The following is a 24,790-nucleotide window of genomic DNA, read 5'->3' as shown; positions in this document are numbered from 1 at the left end:
ATCCTATCTCTGTATTCTGAAACCTTTCCCTAAACTTGTGAGTGCACTCTTTTTCTCATCCTACTAGTGTACTGCGATCTGTTCTATTCTTTATAGTAGTTGCATTACCTCTGATGTTAAAACTGGTTGTTTACAGATCACCTCTCAGCTTGTACCTTTATTTGCTTCTGGAAACAGGTGTGGGTGGGGTCAGACCATGTGCTGATCTTGTCTGGATCATCATAGGTGCTTAGCAGTTTTGAAGGGAAAAAGACGTCTTATTTTTGTGATGTTGAGGAGATTAAGTCTGGACGCAACGGCAGATTTGGAGATGATGAGTGAGAAGTTGTGAGATGGGTCGAAGACGCCACCAAGGTTCGAGCAAATTCAGAGTAGGGACGGTAGTCAGGAGAGAAGAATGGAAGAGGGGGCAAGGAAGTGATAGCCTGTTTGGAAGGGAAGTAGAGAACTTCAGTTTTAGTGGAGTTGAGCATGAGGGAGTGAGATGGCAGTATTTGATGGCAGAGAGACAGTTAGATATTTTTGATCATAGTGTGTCAGATAAGGAGGGAAAGGAGATGAGTATCTCAGTGTCATCAGGAAAGAGTTAATAGGAGAAGCTATTGGAGGAGACCAATGTGCCAAGAGCAGAGGTATGGAAAGTGAAGAGAAGTGGACACAGGACTGACCCTTGGGGGACACCATCAGTAACGGGTGGTGAGTGGGGAGGTAAGGCTGTTCCAGCACACATGATACTGTCTGGCAGCGTGATTTGAATCAAACTAAGGGTGGGCCTTGTCCCCGAAGCCTGTAACAGAGAGAAGGTCAGAATGGTTGACAGTATCGAAGGCAGTAAAGAGGTGGAGAAGAATAAGAATAGATGAACGGTTGGCATGACGAGCGGAAGAGAGAAAGTTGCTGACATTGAGAAGAGCTGACTCCGTAGAGTGCCGAGGTTGGACGCCAGATTGAAGAGGATCCCAAAGGTTGCGTGTGTCAGGGAACCCAGTGAGTCCGTTGTAAAGTACACGCTCTAGGATTTTGGAATAGTGATGTAGACGTGAGACAGGATAAAAGGTGTTAGGACAGTTAGGATCTAGAGCAGGTTTCTTAAGGAAAGGGGTGACAGTGGAAAAACTGTAGGATGATGGAAAAGGGGCACTGTCAAGAGAGGAGTTAGAGGCAAGTAAGAAATGGAGCAGGACTGGGAGCAACGAGTTTCATCGTGTGTGGGGATAGAGGGTCAAATGTGCCCTGTCAGTCTGTTTTAAGACTAGCTGTCAGGATTGAACTCATGTTCTTTATTCATCACTGGCAGCTGTGGCTGTGTTTATTTCCACGTTTGGTCTAATCTTGGAACACCTTTCATTTCTAGCAAGAAAATTATTAATTTTAATTCAGCTTTTTCCAGCCAATAATATTCCAATACTTAAACAACTCTGCGCCTGCTTTTGGGGATGTCTCCTTTTCCATAGTGTAGTCGAGTCAAGGCTCTGCTATATCGCCCATTTATTGGTCTTCTGTAACAATTCACTTAGTCTCCAGGTCTGTCTTTGCCCTTATGGCATGATTACTCTATTGTGTCTGTGCGAGAGCACTTTCTTTAAAGAACCTTTCATATTCTCATAGCTGGGGAGTAAGCGCAAGCTCATTATGCATGCTTGTAGGCAGGAAAGTAGGCAGGAAAGGCAACATAGGTTTGATATCCCTGTCGGCCGTCTTAGCTGCAATTTAAGCCTTGAGAACTAGTCATAAAACTCTAGAAAAGGCCTACAGACCTGAATATGATGCTTACAAGGATGCCTTGGGACCCTGACATAATACTATACATATGTCATACAGACCTGGATACAATACTCCAGGTGAGTCTTACACACCAAGACACAGTACTCCAGCAAAGGCCAATGTAACCGTTCACAAAACTCTAGGAGAGCCCTTGAACCGGCAGACAGTACTCCAAATGAGGCCTGCAGAAACTACTTCAGATGAGGCCTGCAGACGGTACTCCAGATGAGGCCTACAGACCTGCAGACACTACTTCAAATGAGGCCTGCAAACAGTACTCCAGATGAGGCCTGCAGGTTTGAAGACTGTACTCCAGGTGAGGCCTGCAGACACCACTCCAGATGAGACTTGTTGGCCTGCAGACAGTACTCCAGATGAAGCTGGCAGACCTACAGACACTACTACAGATGAGGCCTGCAGACAGTACTCCACATGAGGCCTGTAGGTTTGCAGACTATACTCCAAATATGGCCTGCAGACCTGAAGACACTACTCCAGATGAGACCTGCAGGCCTACAGTCTGTACTCCAGATGAGGCCTGCAGACCTGCAGACTGCCCTCCAGATGAGGCCTGCAGACCTGCAGACAGTACTCCAGATGAGGCCTGCAGACCTACAGACACTAGTCCAGATGAGGCCTGCAGACTGTACTACAGAAAAGACCTGCAGATCTGGGCACAGTACTCTAAGAGATGCCTTAAATATGGTTGCCTTCGAAGTACCCTGAAATGAAATCGTTTTATTTTAATCTTTTGAATTCACTGATTTATATTCCTACTCACAGAGCCCACAGCTGCAATCAGTTGCAGTCGGTGGGTAGGTGTAATGCCAGCTGATGACACTTGAATGCTTCTCATGTTGGGCTCAATAGGGCAGGGCAATGTGCGAATCCTCACTCCTCCTGGGAACATAAGATAAATAGAGGCACTACACAGCCAATCCCAAAACTGTATCCACTTTGTACTTAAGTCTACAAGGACGTCTGTGAATTAGTTCTGCACCCAAACTCTCCTCTTGCAGAATCCGGTGAGTAGGATGTCACATCCATTTTATCCTCACAGCCAAATCCTGAAGCTAATTGAATATGGTTCATGCCTTCAAACACTTTAAAGTTAGGGTGAGTGTTGTGAAGAATTAAATGAGCACCAATGTTCATTACATGGCAAGTGATTCAAGCATAAAAACCTTTTTATCCAAAGTTATTTGTCTAACTTAAAGATATGCGGTCCAAACGTAGGGGTATGTGGTCATTCTTTTGTGCCCAAATTGCTGTTAGAATTTATGTACAGCAGCCAAGAACCCTCATCTGTGCTATTTGTCCCATTCTCCTTTTACTAGGGGTATTTGGAAGGAGTACAATGGGAGAATACCCGGATGTCCATGTTGGAATTATAACCTTCTCCTACAAAATAATGTATATGGTTATTTTATGTTTCGATAATATGCTTTGACCAGTGTGCCAGGTGCAACTTTCATATTAGGACTACAATTTATATTGAAAGTGATCATTAGAAATAAACATTGTACACAGTCGTTTTTGTAATAGCTGTTTATGCTGGGAAAACTTGCCATTTTGACCCTCTGAATGCCCTTCCTGCTTTTGCTTCTTTTGTAAGCACCAGGGCAATATTTAATGTTGTGAACTGCGCAAATTAATTGGTTGGCAGTGCCGTTATGTCTGTGCACTTGTTTCAGTATGCACACGCACTAATAATTAGCAACAAACAGAAGACAAACAGGCTTGGTTGTAGACCCTGCAGCATAGCCTTCTGGTCCTATACAAGGTCTGTCAGAACCCCAGCACCCACGCACACAGCCAATACGGCTAATGCTCACTCAGTGTAACAGCAACATTCCTGCAGGACACACGCAATGACAATTTATGTCTCCAGAGATCAGAGAGGCGGCCACCTTGAGAGATGCCTCTGTCGCTGCCGCTCCCATTCTGCTTTTAACCATCAAAATCACTGCTGCATCGCCACTAAGATATCTGTGTTTTTACTCTGGTCGCGCCGCTCTCAGAAACAGCAGGGGCGGCTTTAGCAAATGCACTTGGCCCTGATAACGAGCTTGCCGGTTACCCGCCGGTGCTGCCACCGGGTTACTGGCAAACTCACCTTACTGTTCCCGGTACTCGATATCCTGGTGTTGCCAGGATCTTACAGGTTCCGGCAACAGCGGTAACTTCCCATTCCATGGAGTTCAGCAGGACTCCATGGAATGGGTTTGCCCCTATCACCAGCACCGCCAGTACCGGCGCTGGTGATAGGGGCAATTCCCTGCCGGTAGGGCCCTGAACTCCCAGCAGGTCAGGCCTGCCGGTAGTTCACTGCAGCTACCGGCAGACTCGGAGTGAGACGGTCCCCACTTATCCCGGCATTTTTAAGCAGCCAGGCTCACTCCTAATGAGGGCCAGAGACTTGCGTGAGACAGAAAGACAAAGAGAGACAGACAGAGGGGAAGGACGCACAGACGGGAGGAGAGACAGGAGAGAGAGCACTCGATGGGTTTATCATAGGCCGGGTACTGCTAGCATTAAACCGTTCTGAATACTAATGTGTAACCCAGTGGTCTTCAAACTTTTTTGGCCAGGGCCCCCCTGAGCAAAATTTGGGCAGGTCGGGACCCCCCAGAAATGCCAAATGGACAGTATATATTGCGCGCCGTCACCTGCTCCCATCAAAGTCGCTGGGCTCCCTCATCCCACTCCTACCCAGTCGCTGGTCTCTCCCCACCCCATCACACACCCAGGGCTCTCCCCACTCTGCTCCCATCACTATCCCATGGTTCCCGCCCATTGTGCTCCCACCATAGTCCCTCGGTTCCCCCATCCCGTTCCCAACACAGTCTGAGGGCCAGTGGCGGCTGGTGAATCTTTTTTAAGTGGAGGGGCATTAAGGGGAGGTTCGGGGGGGTTTCCCCCTGTGAATTTTTTTTTAAATAATAGGTTAAAATGTTGCATTGTAGAGCATACTTTTAACAATAAATGGGTAAATAGCCAAACAGTTTGCAATTGTTGCTGGGAGTCCAGGGGGCAGGCATTGATATTTTATTTCTATCGCGCTCGTACACAAGTGTTTCAGAGCGTGACAAGGCAAGGGAGGGGAACAGAGGAGAATAAAACAGCGATCTTACTAGGCCCAGTGACATTGAGAACGCGCAAGTGTGAGGGGAAAAGTGCATGGAAGGGGGGAGAAGTGGAAAGTGCGAAGCAGAGGAGAAACAGATAAATAACAATAAATAAATAATAAAGGCAACAAACAGTGGTAGTGCAGCCAGCAATTTGCAAGTGCTACGTTTAAGGCAGCAGACAGGGTAGGTCTGATAAGTGCAGGAAGAAAGATGGTTCTCCTCAAGTTTTAGAGTGGCAGGGCGCTGTTCCAGAGGGAGGCCCCAGCCGAAGACGGAGATCTACCCCCAGCTCGTTTATTTGATAAACGACTGACCCTGAGGGAGTTGGAGGTAGAGGAGTGAAGAGCTCGAGAGGGGAGGTATTTGCGGAGGAATAGCTGAAGGTATTTTGGACCGAGGCCCCAGAAAGCCTTGTGGACAAGGCAGAGGGTTTTGAATGATAGATGTCCGGTAAAAAGATACCATCCCTGTCCCCTGGGCCCCACTGGTCCTAACACAATGAACATGATTATGTGTATATGCAAGGCGCTGCACATTCATACAGCAATCACTCTATCATTCACATGAGCATCCATCACCATACACTCACTCATAACGCATCCATACACATGTTTAAATAAAAACAATGAACATAAACGTACCTTCTGCATTGGCCTGTGTGTGGGTGCTGCTCCAGCTCCTCTGTCCGTATGTGCGAGGAGGCGCAGGAGCTCCCCCTCGGAAATACAGACATGCAGTGCCACAGCCAGCATTTCCAATGAGCTATGCAATGCTGGCGAAGCAAAACGCCCCAGCACTTGCATGGCTCAGTGAGCATGTGCGGCTGGGGAACTAAACTGAACTGTCAAAGGGAAACAGTGTTTCCCTTTGACAGTTCAGCCAGCCCAGGAGCACTCCATTAGCTGGATAAAGCAGCTGAGGGAGTGCTCACTGTTTCACTGCGCTGGCTCCTTAGCTCCTCCATAATGGGTGAGGGGCCACTATGCAGTTAGTAATGTTGACCATTGTTGCTGAATATATCACAATTTACTTACATTTTAACACAAAGCACCCCTTTGGGTACTATTGAAACAGTGGGCTTCATAACTACTCTGGCGGTAGCTGTGCCGGTAAAACCGGCACGGCTGCCACTGGAGTTGCATCCGGGTCTGGCACCCGCGAATGGGCAATTACTAGGTCATGCCGAGTTAGGCGGACATGATAATTGCCCTTTCGAAGGTGCCGGTAGATCCCCATTCCCATTTGTGCCCCATATGGCTCAAATGGGAAGGGGGAGCTCGGATGCACCAGCACCGTTAATAACGGTGCTGGTGCATCCGACAAGCTGAGGTCAGACCTGGCGGGGGCTGTCAAGCACCCACGAGCACAACTCTTACTATGGCGGAACGGTAGCAACGGTGCCGGTAGCTTACCAGCACCGTTGTTACTGGTCCGCCATAGTAGTAATGAGGCCCAGTCTGTGACTAAAGGAATGAATATCCATTTACAACTGTGGGCCACTTTTTCATTGTTGCCTGAGACAGTTTCATGCTTCAGCCCGCCCATGTGGGCCACCCCTGCCCATTTCTTCCAATCTAAAAAAAAAAAAAAAAAAAAAAAATCTTTTTTCATGCTGAGCTCTCAGGGCCCCCCTGGGATGCACCCGCGGACCCCTAGGGGGTCGCGACCCACAGTTTGAATACCACTGGACTGTAACCTGTACAGCCACATCTTCTGGCAGTGTTCGGCTAGGGTGGAGATTGCTGCCCAGCCAGACCTGGACACAGTGCTCCAAGTGAGCTCTGCAAAGTAGCTTGTGCCCCATGCCCCTACCTATTTAACCCCCAAAGCAGATTCCCAGTTGAGCGCCGCCTGTCGCGAGGCTTCGGGGCACTGGACCGGCTGCAGCCCCGGAGAACGGTGCCTGGGGAAGCAGTCTACATTTTGGGCTCAGATTAAAATTCAGTTTCACGTCCGTTTTTAGCTGTGATTTTCTCTTATAAAGTGTTTGAGTAATTGGTATTTTACCATTTGCATCCTGCAATTTAAATGCAATATGGTCAAAATGATTGCCCGATTTGCAAAGCGCCGCAAACGACAAAGACAATCGGCTTTTAATGGAACAGTTAAGAACGACTCCGATTCCAGGAAATGAAGCTTTCAGAGGCTACGCATGTGTGCACTGGCCAATATTTATAAACACAAGTGGTTGTGCTGTAGGATCTTCACACTGCGCCAAATCACAGTAGTGGCCTAAGAGCACCTGCCTTGCCTGGAGGGTGTCCCATTGAGCCCCCCGCCCCCCTTCCCGGGGGTCTCCACACCATGACGAGCAGAGGAAAAGAGTTGGAATCAGGGTTATTTGACATTAACGTGCTGGTCACCTTGAAATGTCCCTTGTAAATCACTGGGCTGTAGGATGACTTTGTAGGATCACAGCAGAAAATGGTCCTTTTTAGAGCACGATATCATTAGGGTATTAGTAGGGTTCCTACAGCATGCATTATCTATCGCTACAGCACGAGGTATCCGGAGGTCCCACATGGATCATGACTTGGTAAACACATTACACACATGCATTATTTTATGGAATACTCCATGCAATGATTCCGAAAATCCACTTTTACAGTTTCCTAAAAAATAAGAAAATAGTTTCCATTACTTTTTAGGAGTGTAATTAGTGCAATCATTAGTGCACGCTCCTGTTGTCCAGGGCAAACCAAAGTGCAGAAGGGTGGGTAATGACCCTTCTGTGCATTGCACAAGGTGGGGAAGGGGCATCAAGATGGGTCCATCTCTACTCCTTCTGATGCTCCGCATGCAATACTGCCTGCGGTATTTGATCAAACCCTTAATGCAGCGGTATTCGAACTGTGGGACGTGCCCCTCTGGTGGGCCGCAGCCTCATGCCCCGGGGGGCACGCATCCACAGCCTGAAACAGATTAAGCAGCCTGCTGTGCCGGTGAGAGCTCCTCTGAGATTTGTGGGTGACTGCAATCTGCCGACTTGTGGACGACTGCATGCATTCGGAATATGCAAACAAAGGAGTGCATATTCCAAGCGCAGCGAGTGAGAGGCTCTGCACTCACACACCCAGCGCCCCTCATTCTTTGTGTTGACAGCCTTTCAAGTGGGGCAATTTATAAGTGATGGCTCACTTAACAAGCCAGTGTTTTACACAGTATATGCTTAACTGTTCAGTGTTAAGAAATGAACATGGAGCATTTTTATTCACCAGGCTAGCACAAGTATCAGTTAGCTGACCAGACCTATGCAAAAGAGAATTAACGTGCCACACAGAAAAGTTTAAAACTATTCTCTTTATTTTTCGTGTCTCTTTATTTGATACACCAACATTTATTTTTTAAATATTACTTTTTAGTTACATATGGCGCATCCCTGTAAAGGTTAACTCTAGTTTTCATGTTTTAATATTCTAGTGGCTGCTTTGGGACATGGACTAAATGCATCCGCTTAGCATCAAAGGACTTTTAATTGTCTAAACAAGCCATCCACTGGCTAGCGTGCACACCAGATGGTACCTCAATGTGACTTGGCACCTTGATTAGGAAAGTAGAGTTCATTGTGTGTCACAATGCAGACAGTAGTCAATGGCAAATCAATGCAGTGATTGGTTAATGGTGTCTATGTGGTGCTCCCTTATGTAAGAGCTCATATACCTGTTTTTGTCTGATGTGCCCAATGTCCATACAAGAGCACACTGGACTGTTTTGTATATGTGGCTCTGACGAGCATGCCATACTGTGCCCACACTTAAACACATAAAGCAATCAAGGAAGTTGCCTCAAATTGTAAATCCACGTGGCCAAACACACTTTGTACACTGCCACGTCATGATTTTCACTAGCTGCAGGCCAGCACTAATAAGAGATGCTAATGCCTGCTCGGTTAGATAACGCATGGGCCTGCTCTTTTTTGCCAAAATAACCACGGAGGCCTGCGCAATGGTGAGAAGGTAGGGGCTGAGGAACTGTGGGCCCTTTATCAGGCACCAGAAGCTGGTTTCGTTTAAAACGCTTCATCAGCTTATTACTGGTCAGGCTAAAGTTTGAAAGAGGTACAATCCTTTCTGTGTAGCCTTTCTGTGCATTGTTTAATGGGTCTCTCTTGTGCGCTATCCTACCCTGTCTGTAGATATAATTCCCTAAAGATGTGTCTGTATTGGGGTTGGGCATGCCCACACTGAGACCCAGCCCTTCCTCTAAAATTCTTCAGAAACAAGAAGCAAAAGAGCCCTTGTACCTCAATTGAATGGCTGATGTTGCAGCCATTTTATACTTGCATCCAAAAACGTAAGCTGTCCAAATGAGCATGTATGGTTCATGGTAACAAACATTTTAATGTTAGGGTGAGTATTGTGAACCGTGATGTGAGCACCAAGACATGCATCAGATATGCATTTAGAGATTCACATACAATCCTTTTATCACAGACTTGTTTATCAAATGTAGGGATCTCTGATCACTGGTATAGTCCTGAAATGCTCTGTAATTTAATGCAAAGTATACAGGAATCCTCATTGGTGCTATTTGTCCCCTTTACCACTCTCATAGAGGTATTTTGAAAGAGTACAATAGGAGTGTACCAGACTGTCCATCTTAGAATGATAACCTTCTATCAGGAAATAATTCATATGGTTAGTCTAGTATTGCCCCTTGTGAAATACAAGTGAATTGGTACGAACAGAACACCTGCAACACAGGGCCAGGTCAGTGGGCCCTCAGATCCCGATAGGTTGTTCACACTGCAGTGTGCCAGTACGGACAGTTTGAAACTGCATTCAGGCAAGGCCTTCCCTAAGAGCAGGTGACAGAAGAACAATTTACTTGGGCCGCAACAGCTGTGCTTTCACATTAGAATTCTTCTGTAAAGGAATTGCATTACAATGTAATGAAACCAGCTTAATTTATAAAGCAATTATTTATTCATATTGAGGAGGGGTTTTGTCGCACGACAGATGTGTAGTTTGGGAGTGACATGTGCCAGTCAGTGGGGGCGCATTCTGATGGTGCTGATATTTTGCCCTGGGCACCAAGTTGGCTAGAAACTGCCCTGATTACAGCACTCGCCTTCTTTTGCGGGGATGCCCAGCCACTCCCATCTAATGCAAAGCAGGAAATCACTAATGATGGCTCATTAGTGACATATTGCCCTACTTTCAGATGGGAGGGGTAGTAGGGTGGGTGGGTCAATCTATTGCAGCCAACTTTTCTAAGCAGCAGCAGTCAGGGAAGGAACCAAGGCATTTCAACCCTTTCAAATTAGCGACACCAGGGCATTTCAAACTTTTAACATGAATGGGGCCTTCACTGAGTCTTGAGGGGGGCAATTGCCCCCATGTTGCCAGTCATAATTTATTTAGCTCAGCAATGTATTCAGTTCTCTGTTTGTTGTTCCTGTGCTTAAATTGTGCGCTTTGCAGTACAAGCTGTGTGCCGCAGACTGGTTCCTCTCTAAGCAGGGGACAAATGAGGACTGTGGGGACTCTGTACAAATGAATAAAACAAAGACCCCATGGTCCCCATTTCTCATGCAGCAGCAATGCCCAGGGAAGGCGCCAGGGCATTTCATCCCTTTCAAATGAGAGGCTCTCGGGCATTTCAACTTTTTCATATAAGGGGCCTTCACTGTGCCTGATAATCCCAAAATTCTCTTTAATTTTATGCAAAGCTGCATTTTATTTTTACAAGGTTATTTTAATCACTGTATGCTGATCAAGTCACCTAACAACATTACGGTCCCGCTTTGATTAATACCTCCCTGAAGAAAATGTTGGCATTAATGACTGGGGATGCAGCCTTTTCTGGCATAGGAAGTAGTGCATCCTTCATTTGATGCCCAGGAGGAGCTTATTGAGGTTCAGTCTGACACTACTCTGCAATCTGAATTTCAGAACCTTGCAGTGGGTGACTTCTGGCTGAAGGTAATCCTGGGGTATCCTACATTGGCAAGGTCTGCTATACAGCCTTTCTTTCCCTTTGGGTCTTCCTACTTGTGCAAAATAGGCTTTTCAGCATTGGCTGTACTGAAAACAAAATACTGCACAAGGCTGGAAGTGGAGGACAACCACAGAATGGCGGTCTCAAAAATAAAGCCACACATTGACTCACTTTCTGCAGAAAGACAGGCCCACCCTTCTCATTAGTACTCGTTTTCTAAAATCAAATTGCCTTCTGCTGAATATACTAATAGGAATGGATTTTGAGAAAATAAAAGTCCTACTGGAGAATTTTGTGTTTACTTGCACGGTTTCTATGTTTGGATTGGAAGTGATTGTCCTACTGCCTTGGAATGTGTCCCCAACAACATATCCCGTCAAAATTATGGCACCACAAATTCTGCAGCCATCTCTATAAAAAAAGAAAATAACACCAACACAGAGGGGCGGGGCAGGGGTGTCCGGAACAATTTATTTTTTGCTCAGTGGGGCCTTGGCATAAAAAGTTTGAAGACCACTGTCTTAATGGGTCCAACAGTAAAACCGGCAGTATTTTCTGAATACCACTGATTTTTACCATTACCACCCAACTTTGAATGACCCCCCCTACGTTTTCATTTGTTGTCTTGTCTAGAATATTCCTATCTGACCAACAAAAGGCACACATACACATCAAGAACATTTTCATATATTACACGGCCACATTAGTGGCCGTGTAGTTATGGTTAAGTTGCTGTTTCCATAGGAAGAGCACTTTTTGGGTGGCTTATAACTTCGCTCCCCCTGGACAAATCCTCACCAAACTTTGCAAAGTTTTGTGAGGTTTGGTCCGGGGGGGCAAAGTTATAGGGGGCTCCCCAAAACTTCTGTTTTTCCCATAGACATAATGGGAAAAAAACTTTTCTCACGCCTACAGCCCAAACAGCTGGACGGATTTTCACCAGATTTGCGGCAGGAGCAGCGGCTTGGTCCCGAAAGCGTGCTTTTGTTAATTTGGTGTAAATCCGTCCAGTGTTTTTTTTTTTAAAGGACCAAAATGTAAGGCAAAAAAATAGTGATATCTATGTCCGCTCCGCAGACACACTTCCCTGTTCGCTCCACGGACAGGTCACGGATTGGCCAAGCAGTTTGCATTATGTCCGCGGACATGTGACATGCTCACCGTTTGGCTGGGGTGAAGCATGAAGTGCGTCAGATTTTTGGAGACGCCCGCCATCTTGGATTCTCGTCAGGTGTCCGCGGACATCACGGTAAAACATAAAAAAACACAACATTGCACTCATCAAACTTATCAAATAATGTTTGGGGAGGTGACGGGTGATGAGTATGGGATGGAATATGGCTGCAAGAAGCAAAAAAAACGTGTTAACTAAAAAACATCCGAACACGAAGAAAGCACATAACGGTGTAGACCACGCTCACACAGTAAAGAGCACGCGCACAACTACTTCACCCGCTCTTGCCATATACTGCGCCAGTCAAAATGCGCAGCGAACACGCGCCTCATCCGAACGCGGACACGCGTTGAAGAAAACACGCAGTAGCAGTGAAGACCGCGCACACACGCTGTAGAAAACACGTAGCTGCGAAGACTTCACACATGCGCTGTAGATAACATGCAGTTGCAAAGACCACGCACACGCGTTGTACATAACACATAGCTGAGAAGACCACCCACACGCGTTGAAGGAAGCACGTAGCAGTGTATCAAACTGGCACGCGCGCTCTTAACAGATGAATCTGAGCTCACGCACGCTGTCAAACTAGAAATGATATTGTGCCTCCTATTGCTATGAATATATGTATATTGGCCTACGCCAAGCTGCTAACAAGCTGCTTATAAACTACATGTGAATAAACTCGCATTGCAAGGTCCTGACCTTAGAAACCATGTAAACTGTCATTTTGGGTCAAGCCGCCATTTTAGGTTTTCTTGCTCTATAAAGTCACCATGTGAGCTAAAATGGTAGCCTATGTTATTCAGAACAGAACTTGATTGTCATGACCTCTGTACAGCTAATGTATAACTTGCCTGCAGGCCACTTGTTAGGGTCATGAGCTGAGACCTTGTCCTTCTGCTGACCTGTGTGCAATGGATTACCTGTATCACCGAAACTGATCTATAATTGAATGAGAACACCTGCTTAACTATATTGTATACATTAAGTCCTGCATTGTAATGTTAGACTTAGAGCATACATTATTACCATTTCTTCTAGTTAATGTATAAACCTAAGATGAACTAGATTTGACCTGGCAAAGGACCCTAGAGCAGTAACTTATTTATGGAATGGTTAACCCAAAGGAGGGCTGAACAGCAGGCTTGAAATGTATAAAAGCCTGACTGTTTCAATGAATATTTGCACTCACTGAGCACACCGAACCACGCCGGAGTTCGCTGTGTTGTACTGAGGGTCGATAGCTATCTGAATTTTGTTTTGTTCTTTTGTAACTGGATTCAGTATAAAATAAAGTGCTTTGTATGTTCCTTTGTAACCTGTGTTTGGTGTGTTTCCTTTTTGGTTACCCTGCCTCATATTATTTCCTTGTTTTCACAACGCCTTATACGAACACACACACGCGTTGAAGAAAAACATGCAGAAATGAGATGAATCCGAGCTCACACGCGTCTGATCCGAACAGAGCCACCGCACGTGTTGTAGAAAACACGTAGCTGTGAAGACCACGCATGTGCATTGTAGAAAACACGTTGCTGCGAAGACTGCACACAAGTGCTGTAGATAAAACGTAGCTGCGAAGACCACGCACACACGTTGTCGAAAACACGTATCTGCGAAGACCGTACACATGCGCTGTAGATAACACGTAGGTGAGGAGACTGCGCACATGTGTTGAATGAAGCGCGTATTGGTGTATCTTTTTCAAACTCCTGCACGCGCTCTTAACAGATAAATCCGAGCTCATACGCGCCTCATCCGAACACGCACACGTGTTGAAGAAAACACGCAGAAATGATGACCGCGCACAGGCATTAACGGAAAACACATAGCTTCAAATACTGCGCACATGTGCTGTAGAAAACACGTAGCTGTGATGACCGTGCGCACGTGCTGTAGATAACATGTTGCTGGGAAGACCACGCACACACGTTGTGGAAAAAACGTAGCTGAGAAGACCGCGCACACGTGTTGAAGGAAGCACATAGCGGTGTAGACTACACTCACATGTAGAAGAGTTCCCGTTGCAAAGCGCAAGCACATAGGAGATTTCACGCAGCAGAGAAGTCTGTGCACACGTGTTGGAAAGATACACATATCAGTGAAGACCACAGCAGAGTTAGTGACACGAGCAAATGAAAACCGCGCATTTGCGTAACTACTTCACCCGCTCTTGGTAAAGTTTGGTGGGATTCTGTCAAGAGGGGCAAAACTAGAGGGTGGTCCAAAAATGATGTAAAAGCTTATAAATGATTTGCCATTTGACAAATCTACACTTAATTTGGGAAACTGATAATACCTATAGATATAAATGATTTTGGAAGTTTGGTGGGATTTTGTCAAGAGGGGAAAAATTAGAGGACGAGTCCCAAAATGTTTTAAAGGCTTATTAATGTGGTGCAATTTGACAAATCTACACAAAGATTTGCAAAAAGATTATAGATCTCGATATAAATGTTTTCGTAAAGTCTGAATGGATTTTGTCAAGTGGGGGCTAGGTTATATGACGATTGTTTGTGCATATATTTGACACTTTTGAAAAAATAAAACATGGGTGGATTTCCAGCAAACTTGTGTAAGGAGCATTGAGAAGGACCTGAAAGCATGGTTTTGCAAATGTGCCCGTGTTTTATTTTTTGACCAGTGTCATAATGTAGGTACAAAAAATAGTGATATACCATTGGTGACTGAGGTGTAGCCTGTGGTCATGGGCAGTGGCGACATTGTCCGGGTCATATAATAAGGTAATGATCTGGACAATTTGGCTACTGGCCATGACCATGAAGGACAAAACATGGGGTTAAAGTGGCCATGTCCTCCTGGGGCTGGCTTTGTGGTAAAGTTATTCGAAATTGGTATAGATTTCAAAAGGAAGAAAAATGTGCTTGTGGTAATATGGTCATAGAGTTCTCTTTTTGACTTCTGTTGGCTGCCATGGAAAGCAAAGAGGGGCCCTGTATGGAAGTCCGCCTTCCCTTTCCATGGTGGCCATCTTGGTAAAGGATTTTTCTTCCTACACCCGGACGCCGCAGGCTTCTCGGTGTGGGAAGAAAAATCTTTTATTTAGCACCCCGGGAATCTAGGGTGCTAATGGCCATCATCCATTTAAAGGGACGTTATGGTTAATTTGCACTAATAAAAACCTATAACATTTAGTAAAAAACCTTTGTTTAATGGACATTATGGTTAAGTTGCGCTACTAAAAACCTATGAAATTCAGTAAAAAAACTTTGTTAAAGGGACGTTATGGTTACATTGCGCTACTAAAAACCTATGAAATTCAGTAAAAAAAATGTTGTTAAAGGGAAGTTATGGTTAAGTTGCGCTTCTAAAAACCTATGACGTTATGGTTCCAAGTAAAACCGAAAAACCCCTGAAATTCGCTAGTTATGGTAAGCTAACCAACCATAACTTGTGCCACCACCGTGCACTGCTAAGACTAACACCCAGGACATCAAAGATGACATCACAAATGTCATTGATGACATCACTGATGACATCACATGTCTGGGTCCATCTTTTTTCCTTTACTGACATATCTAGGCCACATGGTTTTCTTCAGTAACAGTCAGGAACAAAAAATTGAAAAGGTACTATATTTGTAGACTTATCCTTCAAGTATGTTCTTACAGTAATTCCCTTAGGGCCCAGTCACATCATATGAACCGTATACATAGGGGAAGACACAGGCTTGAAAGACAGCAATCCTTTCAGTGCATGAAGATAATCAGTAGAGTTATCAGCACTTTCTGATAGTTCTGTTGGTTTTTTATTACTGTACTTTCCCTGTATATGCTCATATTTGTACACATTGTACTCATTGTACTCACACAACTTTCCTTAGTGTCCAGTCACATCATGTGATACATGTACATAGGGGAAGTAGCAGCTTTGAAACAGAGCAATCATTTCTCTGCATAAAGATAATCAGGTTATGAACACTTTCTGGTGCTACTGCTGCTTTTTTGCTTACTTCACTTTCCCGGCATATACCCATATTTGTATGTGGTGTTGTCGCTTTGTGTTTTGTCTGTAATAATGCAATTATGTAGTAAGTGGGTTTTATAAGCTACTTATTACATGTTTCACAGTACGCAAAACTCTAATAAGAAAGCAGTTATCATTGCACTATTAAACATGGCAAGATTATGAATATTGCACCTCCATCATGTATGCTCCACACAATCCCTGTGTTTCTACATGAGTAGCTTAGTATACTGGATAGAACTTCATAATAGAATGGTATTTATATCAATGCGTTGCTTAATGCACTAAGTAGCTCATGATATTTATTCCAATGATCCTTGACACTTTTTTGTGAACATTATAATAAGAATCCCTTGTACAGACCTTTCTTGAAAGGTGAATGCCCATGTGATGTCATCAGTGATGTCATCAATGACATTTGTGATGTCATCTTTGATGTCCTGGGTGTTAGTGTTAGCAGTGCACGGTGGTGCCGTGAGTTATGGTTGCTTAGCTTACCATAACTAGCGAATTTGAGGGGGTTTTCGGTTTTACTTGGAACCATAACGTCCCTTTAACAAAGTTTTTTACTGAATTTCATAGGTTTTTAGTAGCGTAACTTAACCATAATGTCCCTTTAACAAAGTTTTTTTACTGAATATATATATATATATATATATATATATATGTATATATATATATATATATAAGCATGCAACCACGTCGTCACAGTCACACAAACCGAACATAAACGCGTGTGCGCGCAGACACACAAACACACCCACCTTCCTTTAAAACACAAATGAATATGATAGGTCGATCTTATTCATTCTCCATCGCTAGATTGCAGATGGACTCTCCATGCTGTGTTCCCTTTGGTTCCATGAACTAGAATATGCAGCCGACTGTCAAGGAAGTGCATCTTGGGAGGTCACTAAAAGCCAAGTCCCCTCTGTGTCTTTTGCTCTGCATTGTCCAAGGGCAGACCCTATAGCCACATTGACCAGCAAGACCCTGACCGGAGCTTCTCGTCATGTCTGGCAGAGGGCGATTAGCAAATCAAGGTGGTCTATTGTCTACATGTGAGCCAGGGAAATGGAAGGGGGTGCATGGCAAGGAATTGGTGACTAAGCAATGTGGGCAAGGAAAGGGGGTGCGAGGGAAGGGGATTGAGTTAAGGGTTAAGGAATGGTATGAAGGAAATCTGAAAGTTAATTATATGGAAGACACTGACAATGTATGAAGAATGTAGTGTAAACGAAGGACACCAGAGTATGATGTGCAAGGATAATAGGATACATGAAACAAATCTGAAAGGGTAGGTATGCAGATTGAATACCTGTTCCTGGGAGCTGTGCCTAACCTGCATGCCACTGCACCTGATTGGAGGGCAGGCACAGCATCTTTCTTTTATTCTGACAAAGTGATGCATACTTGCTTTATGAACATATGTTTCAATTAAGATTTCTCTTATATTTTGTCAGGTTGCTTTGTCGTGTGACTTGGTGCTTTCAAAAACAAATGCATTGAACAGTGTACTAGTTTAGTCCTTGAATAAAGGCTTTGCAGAAAGTGTTTTGTTGTTTCTATTATTGAAGATGGAAGGGAGAAGACGCAGCCTCCTCTGCTATCTAAGTTTAAAACTGTGGAACCAAGAAGCTAGAGCTTACTTCTGTGCCTATCAGAAATGACACTTTCTGCTGCCCGGGGGCACATCACTTTTCTTCACTGTGCCTTGTTTTTCTCAACAGTCTGTAGGGAAAGTCTCACTCATATATGGGTTTATAATCGATCACGTTACTCCATACGTAAATATTAACCCTTTATATGATGCATACTCGTGAGAGGCATTATGTCAAGTGAGGTTCCTGTCCATGGATTTTGTTCTGTTTGGTTGGGGAGGCAGGATGCCAGGTATGGTTCTTTTGCTGTGCCAGTGGCTGTTTGACTCTTATATTGAAGACAGACTCCCTGACTTGGCTCTACTAGTGGAGATGTAGCATGCTGTCCGGTTGCAAACGGGGACACGAGAAACCTGGCTCAAAATCCTGGTTTCACATTTCACCAAATGATATTGCCCTGTTGAAATCATTTTACTAGGTTTTGGTATGTGGGGGGGTGGATCCCTGCGGCCTGGATCTCAAAGAAAACACAAACATAACTGAAGGATATGTTGCATAATATCAGTGAGTATGTGGTATTAGGTTTAGTTGTTCGGGAAGTCAGGGACCCTGCATTGTGGACCAGGAAATTGTCCTTGGTCCTCAGGCCCAAACTCTTCAGTCCTCCCCTGGGTGGAGGGTTCTGTGTGGACAATAAGACTGGAGTTTGATGAAAGAAGGCAGCACAAGCTTGTTGGAAGCTGCATGTGCCATGCATAGGGGTTTGATGCATTTGTCAACTGGGATCATTTTGAGGATGAAGAGCAGTGCAGGGATTGAGCGTGAACAAGACGGAGCAGAGCTCTGGCAAAGTAGGTCTTGGCTGATTACTAGTGCAAGAATTTCCCAGGTCTGTCCACAAGCAGAGTTTATGCACAACAGCATGTGCTTTAGAAGACTCACAGGCAACATGGAAACAGAAAAGGCTTCAGAGCCTGGTCAACAGCTGAACAAAATGGTATATATATCTCGCAATGTTAAGGCATCGTTTTGTTAGGCTGAGTATGGTGACCACTAAAATGAGAAGTTTACTACATACATTACTTGTTTAAAAGAGTTTCTTGGACAATCACTATTACAGACATGTTGGAAATTTAAAATTGTGCGAATTCTTATTTTCCCAAAATGCACTCTGCTTTCATGCAAATCACCAGATTTGGGTTCCCTGACAAGCTACTGAGTTGTGTGACCTGACTTGGGGCAGTGTCCCTCTGTCCCCTTCCCGGCCCCGTCAGAGAGGGTTCCCGGGTATTTTTTTCCATTTCCAGCACTAGTGAAGAGGGAAGGGATGATATGGTTACAATTCTTGAGAGAGAGAAGAAGAGACAGGCTGCACCATGTTGGGCTCATTGGCGGTAGAACGGGAGGCATCGTGGAGTCTAGAGAAGCTAAGGGCATCACTGCCACTTTGTGCGGGAATTTGAAAGAGTGGAGGAGTATTTTGTTGATGGTGCTCAGATGTGAGAAGCAGGTGCTTCTGAGTTTATCTGGAGTTGCGCGAGTGGTACCTGGGCTTTTGTCTGATGGTGGTGGTGTAGGATTGGGACCAACGGATGGAGGTCAAGCAGATGGGGCCTGCATGGGGGGCAGTGATTGGTATCAAGGATCCCTGTTTCGCTTTAATGAGTCTGAGTCAGTTGGCACGCATCCAATCGCTGATGGCGGCCATGAAGGGATGGACATTTCTTGAGGTGAAGTCAAGCTCTTGTCCAATATCATGAGGATTTGGGTTTAATCAGAGTAGGAATAGAAGGTGGAACTGACAGAGTGAATGAGTGTAGTCGGCTGTTGAAGACGAGGAGAAGGATGGGATGGAGCCTCTGCTCTGGAAAATGGGAAAATATACAAATATGAGATCTTGTAGTGAGGAACAAGAGGATTCAGGAGACTGAGGAGCCCACAAAGCCTGTGGGGTGAAGGAGAATATGGTGGCTCACTGTGGCCAAAGTACCTCTCAGGTCAAGGAGCATGGGGGTGATGTCTCCTCCATCACTAGCCAGTGTGCGCATCTCATCGATAACGTGGGTGATCCCAGATTGGGTTCCATTGGGGTGGAACCCGATCTGATTATGGCCCTGAAGGTTGTTGTCCTGTTCAAGGTGGCCAGAATGGAGCAGAGACATATGGTAACCTCATGATCCAGGGCTGGGAATGGGGTCCTTGATAGGCTCATCTGGTAACCTTAATCTCAGGGTCCAGGGCTAGGTATTGTGTCCTTGATGATATAGGGTCATCTGGTAACTTTATTCTCATGGTTCAGGGCTGGGAATTGGGTCCTTGATAGGCTCATCTGGTAACCTTAATCTCAGGGTCCAGGGCTAGGTATTGTGTCCTTGATGATATAGGGTCATATGGTAACCTTATTCTCAGGGTCCACGGCTGGGAATGGGGACCTTGATAGGCTCATCTGGTAACCTTAATCTCAGGGTCCAGGGCTAGGTATAGTGTGCTTGATGACATAGGGTCATCAGGTAACCTTATTCTCAGGGTCCACGGCTGGCAATGGTGTCCTTGATGACATAGACTTATTTGATAACCTTAATCTCAGGGTCAAGCATTCCCCGCTACACTGGCTCTCTATTCAGTGCAAATCGCTAACCGTTGGAGTCCTCCGGTCAGGTCACAGTATAAAGTCTTCACCTGAACCAGAACTCTTAGTCAATAATTATTCAGAACAAGAGGGAGAGGAGGTCGGATAATCGCTGATGTAACTACAGCTCACCCCACAGATAGGGGGTCACCCAGGGCCATCAGAATGCCCACAGGCCGTACGAGCAATTGACTAAACCTCCACCAAGCCACGCAGCGTGGCTCACAGGCGGGGCCACCAGATACGTGCAATCCAGCATGCGCACAGGCGGGGCGACCAGATACGCGCAACCCAGTGCGGCGCACACACGGGGACTCAAGATACGCGTCACTCCACAATATTTGCAACTTTTAGGGAATATGAATAATGCACATTAATGAGATTTACTGTGAGTTACGGTGAGTGGCGACTAAGTCATTTTGAGATTCTGCCATTTAAAGTAAGTCACCATACATCACCACTATGCAAGTCACTGCAATCACTGTAATTCCACATGGGTCACTAGGAGTTGTTGTGAGCACACTGTATGCGATTGTTGAGCTATTCCTGCATGCAGTGACCCCAGCCGACCACAGTAATGAGCAGCCAGCGACATGTGCCTGTCTGATGACCTCCTCATTGCAGGAGCTGTTTCAGGTGCTCTGGCCAGTGGCAGCTGTGTGCTCGCAGGATAGCTGACCTCTTATTTCTGCTCCTTCCTTTAGCTGCATTGGCCGGCGAACCAAGACAGCGTGCAGCAGTGCCGGATGGCCGGAAAAGACCCCAAGGTGAGTGCACCTGGAAATCACCTTTAATTAAACACACATACCATGAAGAAGTGAAAATATATATAATAATGCTGCAGAATGCTTCTAATATTCCTCTCTCGAGTTCTAGGGTGACAATTAAAGGGGCAGCAATCTACAGGATAGTGGGATTGATGGGAATAAACTAAAAACTAGCCCAATTGCCTACCATGCGTGTCTATAAAAGCCAGCACATACATACATAGATAATTCATTGAGATATGTCTTTGGAAGGGTAAAAACATCATGGACCCCGCTGTGTGACGCATGCAAAAAGCTAAGTGTGATCCGCAATGCAGTGTAAGCATAGAGAGATCAAACATAAACTCTTGATGCTATTCTATTTTGCGTCTCTGTGGGCTTAAATTGAAGAGAGTAGTTGCATCACATCCTTGAACAGCTGTATCCACCTGGAGACTTAACCCATGCTTAGGAAGGAAGACAACGTGTTAAACTTCCAGAGAAAGACTGAGGGGCCATGCTTAATAGTCAAACCTGGGATTTTGCTGACAGGCAAAGGTTGAGTCAGTGATGTGGATTCTCTACTAGCCATTAAGAGATGTTGGCTTTTCAGAAGATCTGGAAAGTTGTTTGTTTTGGGGCCAGCCCTTCTATGAAAGCCTTCAGGGGGCAGGTGGAGTGGTGCTGTATCCAAACCCGGTTATTTTCACCTTCCTTGCTCAGCGTCTCCGCAGGACCCTGCCCTACTCGCCCATCCTTGACCGCAAGGGGAGATGCTGATTGGATGAAAGACATGATGACATTTAAAATAGCTCAACCATCCACAGCCAGATGTTAACACTTGTGTGTCAATGTATTGTGCAATTAAAAAAGTCAACAATCTGGTAATGGATTTTGCCCATTTTAAGTAGTTGTTCTAATGTATTGTCTGTGCAGATGGCTGCGTGGGAAGAGTGCAGGTTACACATTTTCCACGCGTCTACACTACCTTCTTACAGACAGCAGCGCAAGAAAGATGCACCATTTTACCCAGCTGCAGGAAGTGTGGTTACAGGAAGTGACACCACAGGCACGTGCCTCTGCGCTATAGGCTTGCTAGGCCTCACATTTTAGTAGCACTCCACCTCCCACCTGTAGAGTTCCATCTTATATGCAACAACCTGCACGCGTTCACTGATTCGTAAGAGGTCAACCGACATATATGTAAGTGAGGTGCCTCCCTTTTCATGTTGGCTGTGCAAGTGGCAGGTCGCGTGACTGTATCCTGGCTGAGCCAGACACACATTTCATCCACCTGAGGCAGTTAAAATATTGTATCATTGAGTTCGCTCCTGCCTCAGCCATCTCGGCGCGAGGATTGTCGCAAGTGGTGCGTCTGTATAGGCTGCTTTGCGTGCCTGTCCCGTGGTGTTGGAGTTGAGCGTGTTGCGATTGAGTGAGTTCTTGGAAGAGGTGTGCATTTTGCTGTATGATTTTAGAGCTGGTGTTGTGGCAGTCGGGACTGGGAGTTGTGTCTGGTGGGTGTGTGTTGTGTTTGCAGGAATATGGAGAGTTGTGGCAGGAGTATTGGATGAAAGGGGAGATCCTTATGCCCATGTTGGATAGATTGCTAAAATTCCCTGTGCAGTGGTTAGCAGTATTATGTTTTCTTTCGCTGGTCCCTACCCAATTTCCTTGACTTGACCTTGGAGACCCCAATGGGACCCTGTAATTCGTGTTGTACCTCATTGTATTTAGGGTATATAACTTGTCACTCTGCGCCACCTAGTTTCTAAATAATTCTGTTCCTGTTGCCTGTCGCTCCTTCTGGGTGTCTTGAGGTACACCCGCCCTCAGAGGTCATAATGCCTAAGAATGATGCATCTTAATTGGGCTCCAGGAATTCCACTGAGATCAATAGACAGATGCTGATTATGTTGGAAAACACTAAGGTCTGAACACGTATTTGAGGGTGATATGATGTGATATTTTATTTATCTCGCGCTCATACACAAGTATTTAAGAGGGTGGACATTTTATCTTGAATAGCCCATAAGTGACAAGTGTTTCTGCCTTGCTTAGGCCTTTATCAGACCTGGTTATTCTTAAATAATTGTGTACCTGCTTCATTGGAGGTAGACCATTGAAAATCTGTGGGATACTTCCCTTGACCCTTCTTTTTACAGAAGGGTGCACTGGATTTTCAATGGTCTAACAGCAGCCCCATGGATGCATTTGAACATGATGCAGAGAATGTCATGCTGTATTCACACCCGGGGAAGGGCCCTCAGCCAATCAGGTGGATGGAACAGTGGGCTAGAATACATTGTGTACAGCCCGCTGTTTTCTGCCAACTGAAGCACTTCCCCGGGTGGCACCATCTTGATTGTGGGGAGACAACAGGGAGCCTCCTCATGTTACTTGCCCACGGCCCCGCCTTCTCTCCTACCCCCAAAGACAACCCCTACCCTTTCTCCAGCCCTCTCCCTTCCTCCCCAATTACCTGCTGGAATGGAGCTTTATGCTCTGGTCCCGGCACACCTCCATGCCTTGGCCACCATAGACATAGAAAAGTGACTAAGTCACTTTTCCTATGGCAGCGGCCATCAATACACGTGGAGCACAGAGCCCAACATTTTCTTTAAAAACTGTTGACATCCCTGGGGTGTGAATGACTATCACCCCCTGGTCGGGGGGCCGACATGGCTGGTAATGGCCCACAGCCCTTGCCAAGGTCCTCACTTCTCTGATGCCACTCTAGGATCGGGCTGGCAGGCCGTTACTGCACATGTCCGACTCCCGAAGCAGGCAGGGGGTTGGGGGTGATTACCAGATTCATTGCTCTGCTGAGCGCCTCATCAGATTCCTGTGAACAGCTCGGACACAAGCACCTTTCCATACGCCAAGAAACCAATCAGTGTTGAGCCACCTGGGGTCAGCTAATAGGATCAGGTGAAGGAGGGCATTGCAATAGTCCTAGTGAATAGTCACTATGGTTCCTACTGCAACTGCACACTCACGGAGGTGTGAGGAGAGAACTTCTCGGGACGTCCACCCTCATCCACTGGCTAAAATGACCCCAGCTTTAGCCGGCTTGCACCTGAATGTACAGTCTAGCAGGGTTCAGCTTAGCTGTGACTGCTATTGGCTGGTAAAATCTAGAAGTATCTTTTTAACTTAAAAAAGAAGCGTCCCGGAACGGTGAACATGGTTGCAAACAGCAGTGGAACTGTTGACAGTAAAAACATGAAAGTAGTGGAACACTGCTCCTTCCCGTTCCCACTCACTTCAACCTCTGTGCTTACCCAGGTAGAGCCAATGCCCTATCAAGCCCTGTTGGGAAAGATGTCATAGTTGTTTGTAATTTTCCCTCCATATGTCAACCCCCAAACCTTTTGCTGCTGTTTAGACACCATTGACTGACTTTTCCAGAGAAGCACAGCCTTCAGCTGCACTCCTCTGGGCTTTCGCTCACTTTTTATGGGGAAACTGACATGCCCTTAAAACAGTCAGTACTGGGAGACTTTGTATCCCTAGCTCCTTTCCTCATGTAGCAACTTTTTTTACAACATGTAACAAGTGTGCAATGTATCCTACTGTACAACACACTTGGGTCTATAGTCATTTCCAAAGGCCCTAGATACTCTCGCTGGACTTTTTATGAACTGCGCAGATGTGTCATGGACAGGATTGGTGGCAGCTATCCTTTTGCATTATTTTTAACCCTTTCCTGCCATGTTAACCGCGTTAACAGCGTTTGGCACGAATAGGTGGCCTGGCTCCAAAAGGGCCATGCCACGAGGTCCTTTGTTCTGTCCTTTGGCCATCTTGCTCCT

General features: G+C 45.6%; 1 protein-coding gene across 1 annotated transcript in view; it reads left to right on the top strand.

The window, feature by feature from the left end:
* The window catches only part of LOC138566168 (semaphorin-3A-like), a 624,143-nt gene that overhangs the window by 308,885 nt on the left and 290,468 nt on the right, over positions 1-24,790 (top strand). The window contains exon 3 of the mRNA XM_069643198.1: positions 20,934-20,996. Coding sequence (XP_069499299.1) covers positions 20,934-20,996 — 63 coding nt within the window. The remainder of the gene's footprint in view (positions 1-20,933; positions 20,997-24,790) is intronic.

Source organism: Ambystoma mexicanum, chromosome 2p (genome assembly GCF_040938575.1).
Source record: "Ambystoma mexicanum isolate Mex_15411 chromosome 2p, UKY_AmexF1_1, whole genome shotgun sequence".
In the NCBI taxonomy this organism is placed as follows: domain Eukaryota; kingdom Metazoa; phylum Chordata; class Amphibia; order Caudata; family Ambystomatidae; genus Ambystoma; species Ambystoma mexicanum.
This window is presented reverse-complemented; position numbering and strand designations above follow the sequence as displayed.